The sequence below is a fragment of the Hemibagrus wyckioides genome, linkage group LG18 (genome assembly GCF_019097595.1).
Source record: "Hemibagrus wyckioides isolate EC202008001 linkage group LG18, SWU_Hwy_1.0, whole genome shotgun sequence".
Taxonomy (NCBI): Eukaryota; Metazoa; Chordata; class Actinopteri; order Siluriformes; family Bagridae; genus Hemibagrus; species Hemibagrus wyckioides.
Window position 1 is genome coordinate 19,631,469 of NC_080727.1, and position 19,339 is coordinate 19,650,807.

General features: G+C 40.1%; 1 protein-coding gene across 2 annotated transcripts in view; it reads left to right on the plus strand.

Moving 5' to 3' along the window:
* The window catches only part of adamts2a (ADAM metallopeptidase with thrombospondin type 1 motif, 2a), a 62,368-nt gene that overhangs the window by 16,837 nt on the left and 26,192 nt on the right, over positions 1-19,339 (plus strand). Inside the window, exons 1-3 of one of the 2 annotated variants that reach the window (XM_058415039.1) lie at positions 1,643-1,771; positions 4,706-4,874; positions 17,440-17,642. In XM_058415039.1, coding sequence (XP_058271022.1) covers positions 4,712-4,874; positions 17,440-17,642 — 366 coding nt within the window. In that variant the 5' untranslated portion in view covers positions 1,643-1,771; positions 4,706-4,711. Of the gene's footprint in view, positions 1-1,642; positions 1,772-4,705; positions 4,875-17,439; positions 17,643-19,339 lie in introns of those variants that run through there. The other variant, XM_058415038.1, reaches the window with a different exon arrangement.

A 19,339-nucleotide genomic window follows, 5' to 3' on the forward strand; every position in this document is an offset into this window, starting at 1 on the left:
CTTTCCACTGAGGCAAACAGCTTCCGGATGTACGTGCAACTTAGCCTGCGTTTGGTCCGTTCGATACTTCGTATCCAATGCAAATTTCAATTCTTAAGGGGAAAATTCGAAAAGGAGGGCATTCATATGCCAAGGTTCCACTGTATTGTAGTACGTGTAATGTAGCATTAAACCTGTAATTCAAATTCACATCATTCTCTCACAAACATTCACAAAAATGGAGCCCTGCAACAGTAATTAAAGATTTAAAGAAAATAAACGTATCGTGAGACTCAGTCTTCAGCTTTTCTTAGCAATGTTTCTACCAAACCCCCCTTCATATTTTTGTGCAATTTCCTACAGAGGCTAAAATCCAAATTTTATTCTCCGATGTAATTTTAAGTGTTGTGACTAAATAAATTAAGGTACTTTGTTGAAATGTCTGGAAAAGGATTCCGATTTGACCAGTATGCCTCAAGTCATGCACAGCTATCGCGTGCGGATTTATGACTCGCTACGATTTATGAATTTGTTTTGACAGACAGATAAGTACGCCGTGACAAGATTTACTCTACTCACTAAATGCTTTTTTGGAGTGATTTTCCTTTGGATATTCAGAATCATTTCCTGATTGGACGGTCCAACTTGTTATGGTGAGCGAATTCCTCAGTCAAATCACGACCATAGAGTTCAGTCAAAATAAATGAATTATAAGTAAATAAACCAGAGATTTATAAGGGGTTTCTGTGTGTGTGTGTGTGTGTGGAGTTTTACATGTTCTTGTGTAAAAATAAATGAATTGGTAAACGTTAAATAGATGTGTGTGTGTGTGTGTTTTGCCCTGTGGTTAACTGCCGTCCATTCCAGAGCATATTCCTGCCTCACTCCCAGTGTTCCCAGGATCCACCGTGACCCTGACCAGCACATATTCACCAACACTTGAAATGAAAAATACCTTTGTGAAGATAATTACATGTATTTTTTTTTTTGCATATTTCTTTACAACCACTTTCTCCAGCTTCTCCAACCCCACTTTTGATTCCTTCCCAATGTTCTAATTAGAGTTTTTGGTTTGGACCTCAGTTTGTTGGGTTTGGATGACGAATGTTCCTGGTTAACCCCAGCCATGGATCCTGCCTCAGAGTCAGTCCGCCTCTCGGGTGTTTACGAGATGTGCCATTGGTCTGAAAACCTGTGATGGAAACACAGCTGATGAACTCTGGATAAATTAGAAGTGGTGCTTAAAGTTGCATTTACTTTTATTATTATTTACACTCTGGTGTCACTCCATCCATCTGAGCTCAAGGTTTTTCTCCTTATATCATCTCAGGGAGTTTTTCCTTGCCACCGTAGCCTTAGCTTTAGAGGCTTAGCATGAATCGAAAACTGTTTATTCTATGTTTTTGTCTTTCTCTAAAGCTACTTTGAGACATTTTTTAAAAGCGCTACACAAATAAACTGAATTGAAATTTGATCTGAATTAAAGCTTTCTCATGGAGACGCCTCGAGGCAGCGTGCGAGAGCGGACAAGTAAACGCGTAATCAGTGTCAGTCTTTAAAGTGAGTTGTCTCCAGAAAGATAAGCATTCTCTGTCCACTCCTCACGTGATGAAGCAGATGAGCTCTGGTGCTCTCTCTCACCGCCTCAGCGCTGGCAGGAAATGACTCCTGCACTCAGTGGAAACAGCAGCCGTCCTGATAAAGAGCACTTGGACCCCGTGCGCTGGTGTTGGACGGTGCAGCAGGCTCTGCGTGTGCTGTTGGAAAGCCTGTGCTGTTGTTTATCATCCTGGTAAATCGTAGCAAGCGAAACCCATTTATTAATGATTCTGTGTTTTAATCGTTTTTACATGCCTGGAAGCTAAAAGATACACGCTGCATTGTGGTTTTTCATTTAGGGTTGTTTTTTTCTTTCTTTTTTATTTGATGATAGACTATAATTTCAGCTTACAGCATTTTGGATTTCTCCCCAAGCATTCTTGATGGAAAGAATTTGTTCTTCTAAATCCTTTAAACTTGTAAAAGTGTGTGTAAAAACTTCTCGTGTTAGTTTACAGGCTTTTCGACTACGAACACAAGCGGTCAGAGAAGACTCGGATGGTTTGCCTTGACCAGTCTACTAACTTTTATTTAAACTAAATTATAGGTGATTTTTCATAACACTTTGTAATAGTCTGGCCTCTGATCCAGGCCCTGTGAAGAATATTAAAAAAAGGAATAATATGGACCACCAATAAGTCAACCAGTTGGATTGCTTACTCCTATGGCTTGTTACTGATTATTTTGTATTATTGATTGATCTTATTTTGGGTTATATGTCACCCTTTTTATTATCTAAAAGTTGCTCAAACCAGATGTTAGCCACAGCTGACTCACATCCAGAACAATACATCCTGTTCCTCTCTTTCTACCTCCCCTCAAAAGGAATTGTCTTTCCCTAAGATGGTACTGACTGTTAGATTAGACAGAATCACTCCTGTCCCTGACCAGTCAGATCAGATCCCTCCACATACACATACTGGCACAGCTTGGCACCTTGGCAGTACATTTTCTGACAATTTTAGAGAGCTTGTATTAGTTAGATTTTGTCTTTCAGAACTTTCACCACAATTATTCACCTTCTAAACGTCTAATGGAATTCTTGTCATTTATAGGGTCAACTGTCGGTTTTTGTGTATTGTTTAGCGTGTAACTAGTCTGTAAACATAGCAGTGCTATGTGTAACGATGTGAGCTATACTTAAGTGAAGATTATCAAAAACCTGATCCTGAGCCTCACCTCTAAGCTCTAGCAGCACATTTATATTTAACCTAACAAGTGGAGAGCTAATATACATCGCAATGACGTCTAGCTAGCTGAGAGCTAGTGGAAGTTACTCAGCTAGCTAAAGACTTGCCTGGAGGTTGGATGTTGCTGTGAAATGCCTGAATCTCCACAGGTTCTGGCTTGCATAATGTGCAGCTGGTTATCAAACAGAGGCGATTCAAACTGAAGATAGCTGATACGTTAGGGCCAGGGATGCTCAGGTGTCTTCACTGTCTCAGACATTGCTGCCGCTGAGTAAGCATTCGGTGTCTGAAATGAAGATTTTCTCAAAAGTGAATAACAATTTGGACATAGTGTGTTTTAATTGGGTTGAACATAAAATAAGTGAAGCGAAGTAAAAATTTACTCCAGAAAGCATTGTACAAGTGAAACTGGTTCTATCTAAAATAGGGATAAAATGGGGATAAAATAATTTAATAATTAAATTTAATAATTTATTCTTATTTCTAGTTATTTAGCTTTTTTTTTTTTTTTCATTTTACCCCTCCCCTTTCTCTGTTTTTCTTCTCTTGTAAAGCTGCTTTGAGACAATGTTCATTGTAAAAGGCGCTATACAAAATCATTTGAATTGAATTGAATTATCTGTCTGTCTGTCTGTCTATCTGTCTGTCTCTCTATCTCTTCTGGTAGTTGCTAAATGGCATGTTGTTGCTATGTACCTGTACTTTGATACAGTGACTATAAAGATCTATTTATCTATCTAGCTGTCTGTCTGTCTGTCTGTCTGTCTACAAGTAACCATTATGTAACTGTCAGAGGCATTGATGCTAAACGTGCTGCTCGTGTTTTTAAAGGGTGTTACATTGACACTTTGAGGTACTGTTATGTATCAGCTGGTTTCTTTTTCCGATGCAGGATAAATGTCAGTACAGTAGGTGAGTGTGATGGCTGAACCTGAGTACGACGGTATCGGTTGATGCGGCACGCGGCCATTTCCTTCATAATGAACCCTCAGGGGACGTGGAAGAGAGTGAATCGTACGAGGGAGGAGGAAGGGACAGCTTTTCGGCTGGAAAATAATTTTTTTTCCTACGTAAGGCCAAGCTAAAAGTCCAGCGGCCTGCTCTAGGCTCTCGTCACGTTGTCAGCGATGACCTGGGAATGCTGAGCGAGCGCTGACGTGACCTTCAGAGATCTTGTTTGAACAGTTTCGGAAGGCAGGAGAAAAGACCAGGGGAAAACTAAGCCAGTGACAAGTATGTACCGGAGTAGGTCCCAATCTCCTCTCTGTGCTATAATCAATCAGTCCCCCATGATAGTCGGCCTGTCGTTTACTCGGTTTGCTCTCTTCGTCTTTTTTTCCTGGTTATGTCCGTGGCGCCTCAGGCAGCCGAGTACGTCCAGTCTTTCAGATAGCCATCATCAACTAGATACAAGCAGAGCCAGACAGGAACAGGCAGGTATATCAGCTTGTCAGTTCTTCAGTAGAAGACATTTGTATTGATCTCATTTCTAGGCTTAGATTTCTTTCTTCTCGTCTTTGACAACCTGTTCTGCTTTAATTGTGTAAACACCGGGAGCTAAAATACGACTCTTAGAGACACAATGACAGCTCGGGAATCTTTCTAGCCATCTAACTCGTACGGTTCTTTCTGGTCCGTTGCAGATTTTAATGATGGCTGCTGCCAGCACGCATGATTTAGGTGAAGACAGAGAACAGATCGATTTGAAGATCGGGTTTCTTCCAAAGCGGCTGAAAATATGATATAGTGATTCTACGGAAATAGCCCCTCTAGCTGCTTCTCTTAATGGACTTTACATGCAGCTTTGTACCTGTCTCTGAATGAAATGTTTCTTTCTTTCTTTCTTTCTTTCTTTCTTTCGTTTTGAGTCTTTATCTTGCTTCTTTATCTCCATCTGCCTTTTCTCACTGGCTCCTTCTTCTCTGTCTTCCTGTCAGGCGGGCATGATCCACGCAGGTCAGGAGGAGTTCTTCATCGAGCCACTGGAGAGAGGAGGCGACATGACAGGAGAGGAGGAGGGTGGATCCGGGCGACATCACATCCTCTACCGCTCGTCTGACATCAAGAAACCAGCCATCAGTCATGCCGACTATTTTCACCCCAGAGGTCAGGACTCAGAGCTCAGAGCTCATGCTGATGCCTCGTGACAAAAGAGTTTTGGTGCTTGGTTTTTCTTTAACATAGTCAAATATAAGGCTTGGTAGAGGGACAATGAAGTTTTGTGCATATGCGATGTCCGATTATTAAAGAATATATTCAATGAATTCCAAATGTTAGACCTTGACTATTGAACTGGATTAAACGGTCTGTTTACATCTGTAGCAGCTGGAATTCATTGTCTGCATGACAAATAGTGGCTGTAAAAACCAGAAGTAGCTTAGATTAGATCTCACTTTTCTGCAGGTATTATTATATATTGTTCTTTTAGTACAAAATAAAGGACGTCTTTTCTCAATTTCAAAACAACAATACAAACCAGACGTTTCTTAGAAGAAGAAATATTTTACAAACCACTCAGACGTTTAAACACGTTATTCCCGAGCGTCTGTAAAACACGTCATACGTGAGCTTTACTCTGAAAAGCACATCTACTGTAGGTACCTTTAATAAATTATAGTAGAATGCTCCCTCAGCATCTTCGACTAGTTTTGCTGACGCCACCCACTCGGCGTTAATATTCAGAAGTAGACTCTTGGTGCTCATTAATATTCATTAGCTGACTTGCAAAAGTTCTGAAATACGGCTGCTGCTCCTCCGCTGTATTTGTTCTTGAGGCTACTGTAGATTTTGGAGTAAAGTGGCTTATATTAGGATCAATAGTTAGTACAGTTGAGAATAAAGGCTCTTTTTGTTTAGAATTTTATTGAGTTTTAGGTCACTACAAGGTTGATTGTAACCAGGAGCCAATCGCCATCCGATATGCATTTTATAATGCAAATATACCTCTCGTTTGATGTAATAGTCAAATGTAAAAGGTTTTTGTCAGCTCTGAATTGAATAAAGCAACACTGTTTATGAGGGAATAAAGAAAAAAAATTAGTAAGAAACACAGAAAAGGAAATAGACAAATGAATTACACTTGAGTAAAGCTATTACGTCTATTCTAAATATCATGGCAATGTATATCATGGCTAAGATTCACTAATCAAATTTTAAAGAATATATCATTTTTAATCAATGCAATGTAAAGAGGATTACTGATTAGTTCTGAAAACTACAATATTGTCAATAGTGATCAAGACATCATGAGATCGTATTTAATTGTGGGTGTTAGAAAACTATGTTGGTTATTGATAAGATGGATAAATGATCTTGAAAAAAAAACAAATCAATATTTTGGACAAGAGCCTTATTTATTGTTTACATCAAAACCCCAGTTATTTACATATGATCATTATATGTGACCTGGACCATCATTCTGAGCCACTCTGAGCCCTTAAAGCTACAGCATTCTGAGCTGAATATACGTTATTGTATTTGTTATTGGATTGTGCGTATTTCATTATTTTCTCACAGATGAATGTAAACCTGTGCTCTGACATTAGGGTGGTCTGACATTTGGGTGGCCTTAGATCTAATAATCCAATGTAACAAAGTGACATATGAAGAGTTTTCCGTCTTAAAGAATGTGGAATTGCTCATACTGAAGGAATTTCTAATGTTGTGAATCATTAGAAAAAGATTTGATTTCCATGAGAAAATCTGGTGACGAAACGTGACCTTTATGGTTTATTTTCTTTTTCCAAGAAACATGTTTCAGCTTAGCTCAGGTCTCTGGGGCTGTATTCACTTCTCTACATGCATTCCCCATTCCCTCTCTCTCTCTCTCTCTCTCTCTCTCTCTCACTCACTCTCACTCTTTCTTGCCTTGAGTGCACTTCCTTTAGTGCACTGTGTGGGAGAGGTGTGAGGAGGAGACCAGAGTCATCAACTTCTCTCAGAGAGATTCACATGTCACTCAGAGTCTCGCCTGAAGGGTTCAGCTGGGGAGACGTCCAAGCTCGGTTCGTCTTCGACTCACTTTTGCTCTGAGAGCTTTTGGGTCGTTTGTCCTGAGGCGAGAAAGAATGAAGGAATTATTAGAGGGACGAGTTCTTTCATGTGTACACGGATATAACAGCTGGGATTAGTCTTCACATTTGGGTGACTGGTCAGCTTCTTGCAATCAAGATATATACATCAGAATAGAAGAAGATGAATGTTTCATGTATGATTATGAATATCGGACTGTTCTTAATGGGGATGTTGTAGCTTGGTGGTTAAGGTACTGGAACAGGGATCGGAAGGTTTGTGGGCTCAAATCCAAAGCGCTTTTCTGGGCCCTGAGGAAGGCCCTTAACCCTCAGTTGTATAAAAATGAGAGAGAAAATAAATGTGAGTAAGGGCGTCAGCCAAATCCTGTAAATGTAATGGTTTGATCACCAACAAGGATCATGTTTTTGCATGATTCTTTGGAGACTATTTTGCATGAAAATCCCACCAGATGCACCAATACCCATGCAATTCCCCAAGATCACATTCAGATTCGGATGTTTTCAGCTCTCGACTGTGCGGTGTTACACGCTGATGCATAATTGACTAATTATATGCAGAAAAAATTGCAATATTTAAATCGTTCCAATATTTAAATTTGCTTCTCTGCAATACCATCATGGTCAGTGCTGTAGGTCATTAAACACTGTTTTGCTTCATCTAAAATTGATTATGTGGGTTAAATGGATTCGGATTTGGATTCATGCTGTAGTAGGTGAACAACATAACCGTTTCCATCCCAGACTCTAAAATAATAATAAAGTAGTTGTTTTTTCTAAAGCACCCAGATTTGGATGAGCAGATCCGTGTCAACTGTGTGAGTGTGAATGAGTGCTGAAGCTCGTACTGAAATCCAGCAGAGACATGTTGCAGCCAAGCCCTGGACTCAGTCAGACAGTGTCTACGTGGCAGATTTGATGGGATTTTAAGCTCTACTTGGCAGACATGAGAAGGGCAAAACTCAGAGTTAGTGTAGAACTTGTGGAGGGGGAAAAAATGAGGCGGAGGGAACAGGGACAGGTCAGGCTTTAAAAATGCCTTTGTTTTCCAGCTGTAAACATTAAGAGCTAAACCAAAGGCTCACCAAAGCAATTGTCTTTGTTTAAGTCCTCCTGGTTAGAGAGGATCAGTTTGTGTTTCTCTTTCATGCAGTGTTTACAGCCCTGACTCACACTTTACCACATGTGGCTTGCAACTCAATTATTTGAAAGAAATGTCTGAATTCTGAAAAAATGCTCGATTATACACTCCGGGTATAGTTCAGCTGAACTTTTGCACTCGCTGGAAAGTTTTTTTTTGAACTGCATTTGAAGCTAGGGCAATTTATTTATAGTGCTGTGAAATAGTATTCGCCCCCTTTCTTTCTATTTTTGCACATTTTTCACTTGATTATTGAAGATATCTTAAATTGTCGCTGTACCTTAAACCCGACAAATCATGTGTAAAAGCTAAATTAAGGCAATTCTACTTCGATTCAATGAGAAGAACAGGCCAAAATTCTTCCTCGGTGATACAGCAGACTTTAGTTAACAGAAGCCGATTTTAAAGTAACTAATAAACAGGGTTATTAAATTAGGGGGCTATTACTTTTGCACATAACACGGAATTCAGTGTTGCGTAACTTTATTCGGTTGTATTTTGTATCGACTCGTGATAGCTTTGTCTTATATTAAGTTCTATTTGATCCGAAACAAGACGTATGCCAAAAGGGTAGAAATCAAGAGGGGGCAAATACTTTTTCACACCTCTTTGTTTTGAGGATTGTAAATAGAATAACTAGATTAAATATTTGTCTTACGGGGTCTTATGATGATCCTACATGGACAGAATTATTCATTCTACACCCCTAACCCCTAACTTTAACCCATGGAACCGAAAGGTAACCTTTTATTGAATTTTTTAAATATAAAATCTGAATTATTTCTAAAAACAAATACACAGTTTTCTTTATGGAGACCAACCACGTGTATCTACACGGTCCAAATCATCAGATATTCCTTTTTATTTTGACCTCCTCAAGATATATAAAAACTATTGGCAGCCTGAGGAACAAAATCTATTTTGATATCATTAAAAATAACTTTATCACAGATTAAAGGGCCTTAATGAGGTCTATGGGTCATCTTTTGGTAATAAACTGGTTTAATGAGTGATATTCATGTCAGGTATATGATATGATAATATACTTTAGACTGTGTTTATATTTATTTTTATACAACAGTATCATAACCCACAGGCTTAATTAATGCCCTTGTAGTAATATGTTATTGTTTCTATAGCAACAAGCAATTCACAGGGATTAGTACAGTGGACGCGTTACATAATCGAAGACTGATAATAATTATAATAATACTAACACATAGCACTTGTTCGTGGTGAAGCTTTCTGTTATGAATATGTTTATAAAACATTTATGGAAGGAGTCTCTCGTGTCATAATATTGACTCCCATAGTCAGTACTTTCAGGGAGGAGTTTGTGCTTTTGGAGTTTCTCAGTAACGTGACATTCGTTTATTTATTTATTTATTTATTTATTTATTTATTTATTTATTTATTTATTTTCCTAGCAGGATCCTTCTGTCTTGGAGATATTCGGCAACATGAAATGTAGCTATAAACGGATAAAAGCGTGATGTGTTGAACGCTACAGTGCAGGAGGAATAACACGTGAATTATTTTCCTAGAACCAGCGCAATCTGTCACGTGTTATTCCTTACTTATTCCTTATTCCGCTATGATTAAATCCTGCCGTTGAGTTAAATCGACGAGTTAAAGTCTTTAAAAAAATCTGTTAGATCCTGATGGGGAAATGTAAAGCTGGTTTGATGGAAACCATTTGCTGTAATCATTTCTGCCTCGTGAAGTATTTATAAATGAGATGGTTTAATACGGGTGATAAACAGGGGTACCGAGAGAGTCCGGCGCAGGAGAAAACATTCGCACACGTGTCGCGAAGTGATAAAAACTAAAAGAGGCAGAAACAGGAAATGTTCGAAATGAATGCATCATTGATGTGTGTGTGTGTGTGTGTGTGTGAGAGAGAGAGAGAAAGAGAGAGAGAGACACACACACACACACACACACACACACATGTTCTTCATTTAAATATCTTTTCATCCTGAAACAACAGAATTCCAGTTGTTCCACTGGCCCAGTGTTTCAGAGGAGAGTTCACTTCCTGCGGTTCCTGCTACTTCTGTCTTGTCCCCACCTTCCCCTTGAAACGGCCTCTAACACACACACACACACAGACACAATGTCTTCTGCAGATGGCACCACGGCCTTTGCTCCTGGAGCGGCCATCTCAGCACTGCTGTTTCCATTTTGGTTGGCCTGATTTTTCAGCTGAGACTCACAGCTTGGTCTACGATGCAGTCCAGGGCAGTAATTACGGTGCACCGGTGCCACTCTTGTGGAAAACATAGTCATTAGGATTATTTTCTTGGGCTTGTGTTGTGGCTGAGAGTGATGATGATGAGGGGAGTGTCTGTGTGAGGTGTGTTTACTCCGTATGAACAGTGTGTGTGTGTGTGTGTGTGTGTTAGGAGATAAAATGAAGTCAGAAGGTTTGTAAGCTCATGTTGAATTAAAGTGTTTATAGCTGCATTAGTTTCAACCTCCGCTCCGGCATGTAGTATATGATGCACGTGCACTTCAGATGTTTCTGTTGCCCTATGCTATACGATCGCTATTTGACCAGTGCATGCTGGGAAAAAAAAACGGCTTCAGGTAGCTGACTCAGTTCAACTCCGGGAATGAACGTTTACCTGCTGCTGTTAAAAACTCACAAGAATTCAAGATTAGTTTAAGATTCTTTTTTCTTCACATTTCTCCACTTACCCTTTAAATTGCTGTTCGGGGCAGCATGGTGGCTTAGTGGTTAGCACTGTTGCCTCATAGCAAGAAGGTCCTGGGTTCGAATCCTTTCTGTGTGGAGTTTGCATGTTCTCCCTGTGCCTGTGTGGGTTTACTCCGGTTTCCTCCCACCAGTCCAAAAACATTAGGGTGAGTGCTTGTCTGTCTATATGTGTGGCCCTGTTGGACTGATGACCTGTCCAGGGTGGGGTACTTTTAATTTAATTATTAAAAATGTTCCAATTCTATTCATTTCGAATAAACATTTTTTTATAAACATACACAAATTTAAATTTAATAAACTTTGATTGTTTAAAAATATGATTAAACCATAAAAATTATTGTATAATTTTTTTTAAGCACAATACATCATTAAACTCATTAGCAATTCATTTTCCTATGTATTATTAATAATTTGTTTACACACTAACAAAAAAAAACTTTAACACATGATACACTTGCTTTAGATGTGTTTTATATAAAACATTTTATATTTTTTATATTTTATTTATTTATATTTTTATTTTCTATTTCATGTAATTATTTATATTATATTGATTATATATTATGTTAGATGTCTCTTTTAACTAAAATCTCGTCACAGCTACTGAGAACAACTGTAAATTTAAGAAAAGCATTTTTTTTAATTCTTTTATTTTATTTTTAAAATATTTATTAATTATTTAAATTAAGGAAATTATTTTTTATTTTATATTTTATTTACTTTTTTATATTATGCTTATTGTGTTTTTATTTTTTCTAAGTGATAGATGTCTCAAATCTCACCACAGCTACTGAGAACAAATGTAAATGTAAAAAAAACTGTTTTTTGGGGGGTTTTTTTAATGAAAAATTCTTTTATTTTATTTTAAAAAATTATTAAATTTTATTTAAAAATATTTCATTTTATATTTTATTTACTTATTTATATTATATTTATTATATTTTGTTTTTTCTAAGTGTTAGATGGCTCTTTTAGCTCAAATCTCACCAAAGCTACTGAGAACAAATGTAAATGTAAGAAAAAAAAATTTTATTCTTACAACACAACCTATTACACCCCCCCCCCCCCACACACACACAGGCTTTGTCCTATTACGCATGCAAATGAGTACATTTTACATTTTAGTACATTTTATTCTGCCTTTTCACTCTCTACTATAACAATGATCGAAGTCGTATTCTTGCTGAAATATTAATCTATAATCGGACACAAGGCTAGGCGTGCGAAGCTCGTCTGTTTTCTTTTTCGAACTCGTTGTGATTAAAATTTTACACCCTTGGCATGCCTTTCCTCTCGCGTATGCACACCCAACATCAGGCAATTTGCTGAGATTTATTCCCTGTTTATTTTTCGAAGTCTGTTGCTTGAATGCTCACATCTGCCAGCTCTGTTCTAAACGCCAAGCTATGCCTTTTGTTTTGACTCTTGATGCCAGTGTCTGCGCATCCATCTGGCAAGTAATCTTCCTGGACTTCCCCAAAAGCCGTGTGTGTGTTACTCGGAGATGCTTGTGTGTTATTTGAATGTGTGTGTGTGTGTAGTATCGTCCTCCGGTTATGTATGCTTTCTGTCTGTGTTTTCTTTTTGTTCACTCAATCTTAGCCTGGAATTTAGAAGAGCTAAGAGCTAAGCTCACGTAGATCTTGCTAACACATTTTGGAAGTTATGATACATGTAGGGGGAAAAAATTACCTTCACACTCTGGAGATTTTCACGCTCAGACGTCTCTAGAGTGCGAGTGGCAGTTCTGCAGGTGGCCAGATTGGTTCAAGCTGACAGGAAGGCTACAGTTACTCGAAAAAAACACGGATGAGCGACAACAGCATGGAGGATATAGTATCTGAGGATGTAGTAGCACAGAACGACCCAAATGTCAGTGTTAAAAGATGTTGAATTTATCGTCTGCTGGAATGCAGACATCCTGCAGGTTTTTCCAGACATCGTCTGTTGCTCAAATAGAAAATCCTGGTGACCATCAGAAGACCATCAGTTTATTTGATAGCTCTGTTTATCACCAGCAACCGTCCAGCAGGTCAGTGGGAAACCATGACTCTATAAACCAGCTCTATCAATAATGCTGTCAGAGTAAAGGCACACACAGCCTTTTCTTCAGCATAGCACCTACAAGCACATGGCCAGCCCTTCTGTAGCATTCTATTTTTAGGATTTGGCCAAGCACAGAGTGGTGCACTGAAACCTTTTACCCTTGAAATATGATGACTGTGGTGACATTATGATAGCCGGTTGACTGTGGCAGTGATCGTGGTGTACGGCTGTGCACATGTGAGTTGGAGCGTCGACGCTAAGAGCATCGATTCCGGTTGTAAGTTTTTAAAGGAGGTAGTTGACTTGTTGGGATCTGGCTCAGGATATCTGATTTCCTGGGTTGCATCACAAACGTGGTGATCAATGCGGCTTTTCCAAATGTTTGGAAGTCTTAACATTCTCCGTTTACAAAGGTGAACCTTTGTGGGAAAATCTAGACGAGGGATTGCTAATATGTGATGAGAGGAAGGGGAAAAGGGGGTGGAGCTCCCAGGCATTTCATATATATAGTCTATTTTTGAGTGTTAACTCGTACTAGTGTAAATTGTGGAGCTCCTAAAGTTGTCAGTAATATAATACAACATAACATAATAACGTAACACCATCTATCCAGGGATGGGGGTTCAAATCCCAGCTTCAAGCTGAGTGGGCGGAGTTTGCATGTTCTCCGTGTGCTTCAGTGGTTTCCTCCAGGTACTCAGGTTTCTTCCAAAAGACATATGTTGTAGCCTGCTAAGCATCTGTAAATTGTCCGGAGTGTGTGAATGGGTGTGTGTGCTCCCTTTGATGGGTTTCCATGCCTTCCAGGATATCCCCTATCTTGTGCCCCGGGTCCTATTAGACAGCCGCCATGATTCCTGCGACCCTGTGTAGGATCAGCGGTACAGATTATGGATGGATGGATGGATGGAAGGAAGGATGGATGATCAGAGTAAACATCACTGGATATCATGTCAAAGACAAATAAATTATAATATCGGAAGCCTAATTTGGTGGGATTTGATGATCTGATTTGTGTTAATAGATTATGAACTGTTCAGAATAAGAACTGATGGAATGTTTTCTGGGTTGCTAGGAGCATGCTGAGACTTGTAGGTGGAGCATTGTTGTTGTTGCTGTGTGTGGGGGGGGGCAGTGGTAGCCCAAGTGAGGGGCGGGGGGGGGCAGTGGTAGCCCAAGTGAGGGGCTATTGCTTGAGGGTGATGGTAGCTCAAGTGGTTAAGGCTCTGGGTTGTTGACTGGGGTTCCCCAGCCCCAGCACCACTAAGCTCCACTGTTGGTACCTCAACACCCCTTTCTCTGTTGGCACCTCATCCAGTGCCCCCAACCACTTACCCCCTGGTTTCAACCATGTCTGACCTTGTGCTTTGACCCCAACCCTCCAAGGATGTGATATGTGAAGGCCCTTAACCCTCCTTGCTCCTGGGGCACTCCTGACCCCAACCTCCAAAGCTGGAATATGTGAAGAAATAGTTTCACTGTGCTGTATTGTATATATGACAATACAGCATATATAACAATACAATACTATACAATTGTATAGCAATACAACATATTGTATATATGATCTTCTGTTGTTGCTGTATATTCCTTATAGTTTGCAGGCTTGATCTGATAAACTGCTGACTTCATTGGTTTTGAATACTTTGATTCATTGCTCTAGTTTTGTAGATTAAGAAGATGGTCATTCTGTAGATCAGAGCTGTGATAACCTTTATTCCAGATCAGAAGATCAGACTATATGAACCTAAGGGTCAAAACAAAACTTTACATCGGTTGTTGCATTTTGATCAGGTAGAATAAAACACCCTGTTTTATTTGGAGTCTTCCATGTGCCGTCTGCTTTTTAATACTTAATCACAGCTCCTCAATGTTTTCGCTAGTAATTCCACAAAAGCAACAAATCCGTAGGGAGCATTTATAATGTAAGCAGTGGTTAATGTTCAAACAGCTGCTTTGATGATGGATTGATGATGCCTGAAAGAGATGAACTCATTTCAAGCACACTGCTGCAGACATTATGCTGATGCTGAGCAGAGGTTGGTAAAAGTTGAAGCATTCCGGAGGAACTGAAACTGGAGCGAAGTCATTATCAAAGCAATGAAGGCTTTTGTTTGTGATTTATCACGCCGCGTGCGTCATTTCTGCCCGAATGAGCATTATTAGCCAAGAGCATCTCACTCTTAATCACATTTATGGTCACCATTTACATAAACGATCCCAAATGCCCTATACTTGCGGAGATGCTATAGATTAGTCATCGGTGGAACGTGTCAAATCGACCCAGTAGCATTTAACCGTTAGAATTAAACAGCTGAACATTAGTCTAAATTAGGCTAAACCGGTGGCTCTGAGCATGTATGCTAATACGTCTGCGGTGTGAGAAAGTGAGTGTGAAAATCTCAAGTGCTGATTCATCCTAGAAAGATTCCAATTATGGTTTTTTTTTCTGTTGAACACATGGTTTATTCATGAGTTTATTCCCTTATTATCATCTTGTTTACTATGGTGCTAGCACAGTCTCCGTGCAGTGGATGCTTCTCGAGACAGAACCTGATGATGATTAATACCTTTACAGTAGCCTTTCCAGTGGTCAACACCTGTTGGATATGTCGTGTTATTTATTGTATCCGTATAAACAGGAGGCTTATCTTGTGTAGGGGCTTTATGACTTTATATCAACTGCTCAAGTTCTCATTAATACAATCATCATCTTTTGAGTGACCAACCACTTATGGGACGTTTTTATTCAGTATAGAGAAACAAAATATTTTCTGGCTGTGAGTTCGATATAAAATAAATCAGGACTCATTCGGTGTGTTTTAGACATGTGTTTTTCCCTCTGTTGGATAACCTTACAATCTTAGTGGTTGAAGATAACTCTTAGCTTCTTATAAACAAGCATTTGGAACATCTCAGAGAGCAGAAATGGGTTTCATATTAACATTTACTTTAAACATTTGTGTGGAAAAAAATCTAACCGTTATTGTTTTTCTGGAACTTCCCTGTGAAAATAATGCCCCTAGATGCTATCACATGATTTATGCCAAAGGTTATAACAGGAGTAATTGGGAGTCACTAAGCATACAGTCTAGTAGAAGCACAGTGGAACCTCGTCCTAAGAATTTCATTGGTTCTGGAGGCGAGTTTGTATTGCGAAACAAATTTTCCCATAAGAAATAATGTAAATGCAGATAACCACTCCAGCCACCCAAAAATATTAGCAATATTCCCAGTACGAAGCGTATGTAAACTGTATGGCTGCTTACAAAGAACTGACCTAAGCCAAGCATTAGGACCTAAGCAAGTCCATGTCCAGGCTCCTCACAGGAAGTCGTGCCACCAAGCTTGGGCTAAAAATTAGAACCGACCACCCACGCCACCAATCTGTCAACAAACAAACACGCCCGAAAAATCACCTAGCTTTTGAAGGCATGCATTCTAAGGGAATTTGGGAAGGAATCCCAACTCTGTGGAGCAGCAGACAGGAAGGTTAATGACAGGGTTGCCAAATTGGGCACGTTTAAGTACACTCTGCAGCTACCAATATATTTTATAGCATTTTCATCATTTAATTTCTGCAAACAAAGGGTCAAAATAGGTCTCCTTTTTAGATTCCCAAATAGTTTGAGCTGATTTTGAATCTTTTTATAATGTAGTAGGGTGGAACCTCTCAAGCAGGCCTGCTCTATCAAACACGGTTAAACATCTGAAAACATTCAGAATACTACTACTACTACTAGACTGTTTGCTGGGTGACTCCCTATTATTCCTGTTCTAACCTGTGGCATAAATCAAGTGTGATAGCTTTAAGGCTTCACTTTGTTTGAGGTCATGATTAATGTTTACCTGACGCACCCAAATCTATGGTTCTATAGACTCGTGCTGTGCTGAAGGACAAAACGATACTCTGGGCTATTCTCTCAGATGTGCTGGACCTAGATATTCGCTCTGACTTTTCAATTTTTTTTATAACTGCTTTGTAGCTGCGCTACATTTAACTGCCCAGAAATGCACAACATTATGCCATATGGTCAATGACTTGTCCTCACTCTGGGTTCCGTTCCCACGTTATACGCTAAATTGATATCGAGGTTCTGTTTAAAACAGACAGTGCAGGCTCGACTGGCCCCCGAAACAGCGTGTATGTTCTTCCAGATCACCACGACACCTGGTTCTCTAATATCTCACTCCCACATCCGTTGATGACTTCGGTACATTGTGTGTCGCTGGTTAACAGCCAGTCGTATCGGTGACCTGGAATGGATTTCTAGTCTCAGGCTGCCGTCTGTTTTTGCACTCTCTCTATTTTCATTATTGTGTGGAGATTTGACTGGTGTATATTAACACGTGTGTGTGTGTGTGGGGGGGGGGGGTTTGGAGGTTGTTGGAAGTGTTGTGTATCAGATATGCGAAACACAACAGCAGAGGTCTTAAGATAATCCATTATCGTGAAGAGTTCTGGGGTTCAGATGGTAGGCTTTGGAAAGCGTTGATGTTTAGATAAAAGCTAGATCCAGGAATTTGATCTGTTGTCATAACATATTACGCTTGGTTTCTTTTTCAATCTGTCATGCTGTAGATTTGTTCCTTGTCTAATTACGTCAGTTTGCACTCACGCTGACCTGCATGTTCTCTTGGCTGCTTGTGAATGTGATATCAATTGTATGTTATGCATTCTTGGCTATGTTTGAAATAGCACGTGCTGTGTGTGTGTGTGTGTGTGTGTTTCAGGTTCAGTACTGGGTGGTCTGGCTGGAGTGAAAGCCATATCCAAAGGGCTAAATCCAAAAGTGAACAGCAGCAGACGCGCACGCAGACACTCGTACCAAGACGAGATCTACAACATCGAGGTGCTGCTGGGAGTCGACTGCTCCGTGGTGCAGTTTCACGGCCGAGAGCACATCCAGAAATATCTGCTCACCCTTATGAACATCGTAAGTCTGGAAGAATTTCTGTCCCCTTCCCTTTATTCAAGAAAGCAATTTCCTGTTTGGCTTCATGACTCGCTCGTTTATGTTACGTTTACATTTACAGTGGAACTTCGGCATACGGATGCCCTTCCTTATGAATTTTTTGCCTTAAGAATTAAAATTTAGCAAGAAATTTGCATTGGCATATGGAGCATTTTCGGCATAATGAACGAACCGGCTAAGTAACGCGTACGTCCGGGAGCTGTCCAAAACTTGGAAAGCTTGGTGGCACAACTTGCTGTAAGGACCCTTGACTTAGCTTGGGTTAGTTCTTTGTAAGCAGCCATATAGTTTGCATACGCTTCGTATTGGTCATATTGGTAATATTTTTGGGTGGCTAGAACGGATTTTCTGCATTTACATTTTTTCTTATGGGAAAATTCGTTTCACAATGCAAATTTTCCAAGGTTCTACTGTATATTTGGCAGACGGTCTTATCCAGAGCGACGTTAAAAGTGCTTTGAAGTTTTTTTTATCAACGAAAACATTAACACGGGGTCACTAGGTCACTAAGGATACCATCAGTCTACAACTCTGCTGGGACGAAATAAAGCACAAGATTTCCTTCACTCATCGTTTGAAGACAGTCAGTGACTCAGCTGTTTCGGACATCTAATGGAAGTTCGTTCCACTGCCTCAGTGCCAGAGCAGATGTATACCTACCCTATACCCTGAGAGATGGTAGAACCAGTCGAGCAGTTGCAATTCCCACCTCTGAATTTGACTTGGGATGGATGAGTAGAGTTGTAGAGCGATCTTCCACACCTACCTTCCTGCGGGACAAGCCGGTGCAAGTCACTGCAGAGATCCTCGATCATTGCTTGTTATTAAATTCTGTCTCATATCACAAATGATGAGTCCAAATGAAATGTTGATAGGATTGAACTCAGATAGCAGAAGATCTGGGCTTTGTGGGTTGTGTCCAACTGTAACGCAGAGTGTTTTGCAGCTCGCATGTTGAGAGCTTGCGTTTCTCAGGCGTCCATCCGTCTTCCTGACAGATCCTGAGTAAAATTCTGTCGTGCTCCTGACAGCGTTTTTGACCTGAAGGATTAATGTGGACAAGATCGGACTCGCAGCAACCGGCTTTGCGTTCAGTTCGGCTTGCTTTTTATTTGCCCAGATAACTGTTTTTTGCTCATCGCAACATTCCAGGTCTGTTCGACTAAAAGCGTCGTCCTGCATCGTTCCGTTTTTTTTTTCCGGCTCTCTGCTTGTTTCCGTCGGATCTCTGTTTACAGTCCACCCTGACTCACTTTTGTTTGTGCTGCCTTTCAGTTGCTTAGCAGAAGACAAGCTCCGGTGGAAGCCCTTGCTGCATTATTAATTGAATCCTAATGATTTTCTGGCACTTTGGCCTCCTGCTCGTCAAATTGCCTACCTGCTCGGCGGCATGCTGGGAGCCGGACTAATAGAACACGGCCAGGGTCCTACTGAGGGCCAGAGACAGCGACACACTAATGAGGGACCTCTGCTCTGGTTGCTAGCACGCTGTGTGTGTGTGTGTGTGCGTGCACGCTTGTCTATGTCGGAGACAGACAACGTGAGAAAATGAACAGACAAAAAATCAGTGGTAATGAGAGAGAGAGAGAGCTGAACATTGGTGATTGTTGCTTATGTGTGAGGTTAAAAGGTAAAAGGTAAAAGGCTGCAGTGTGCAG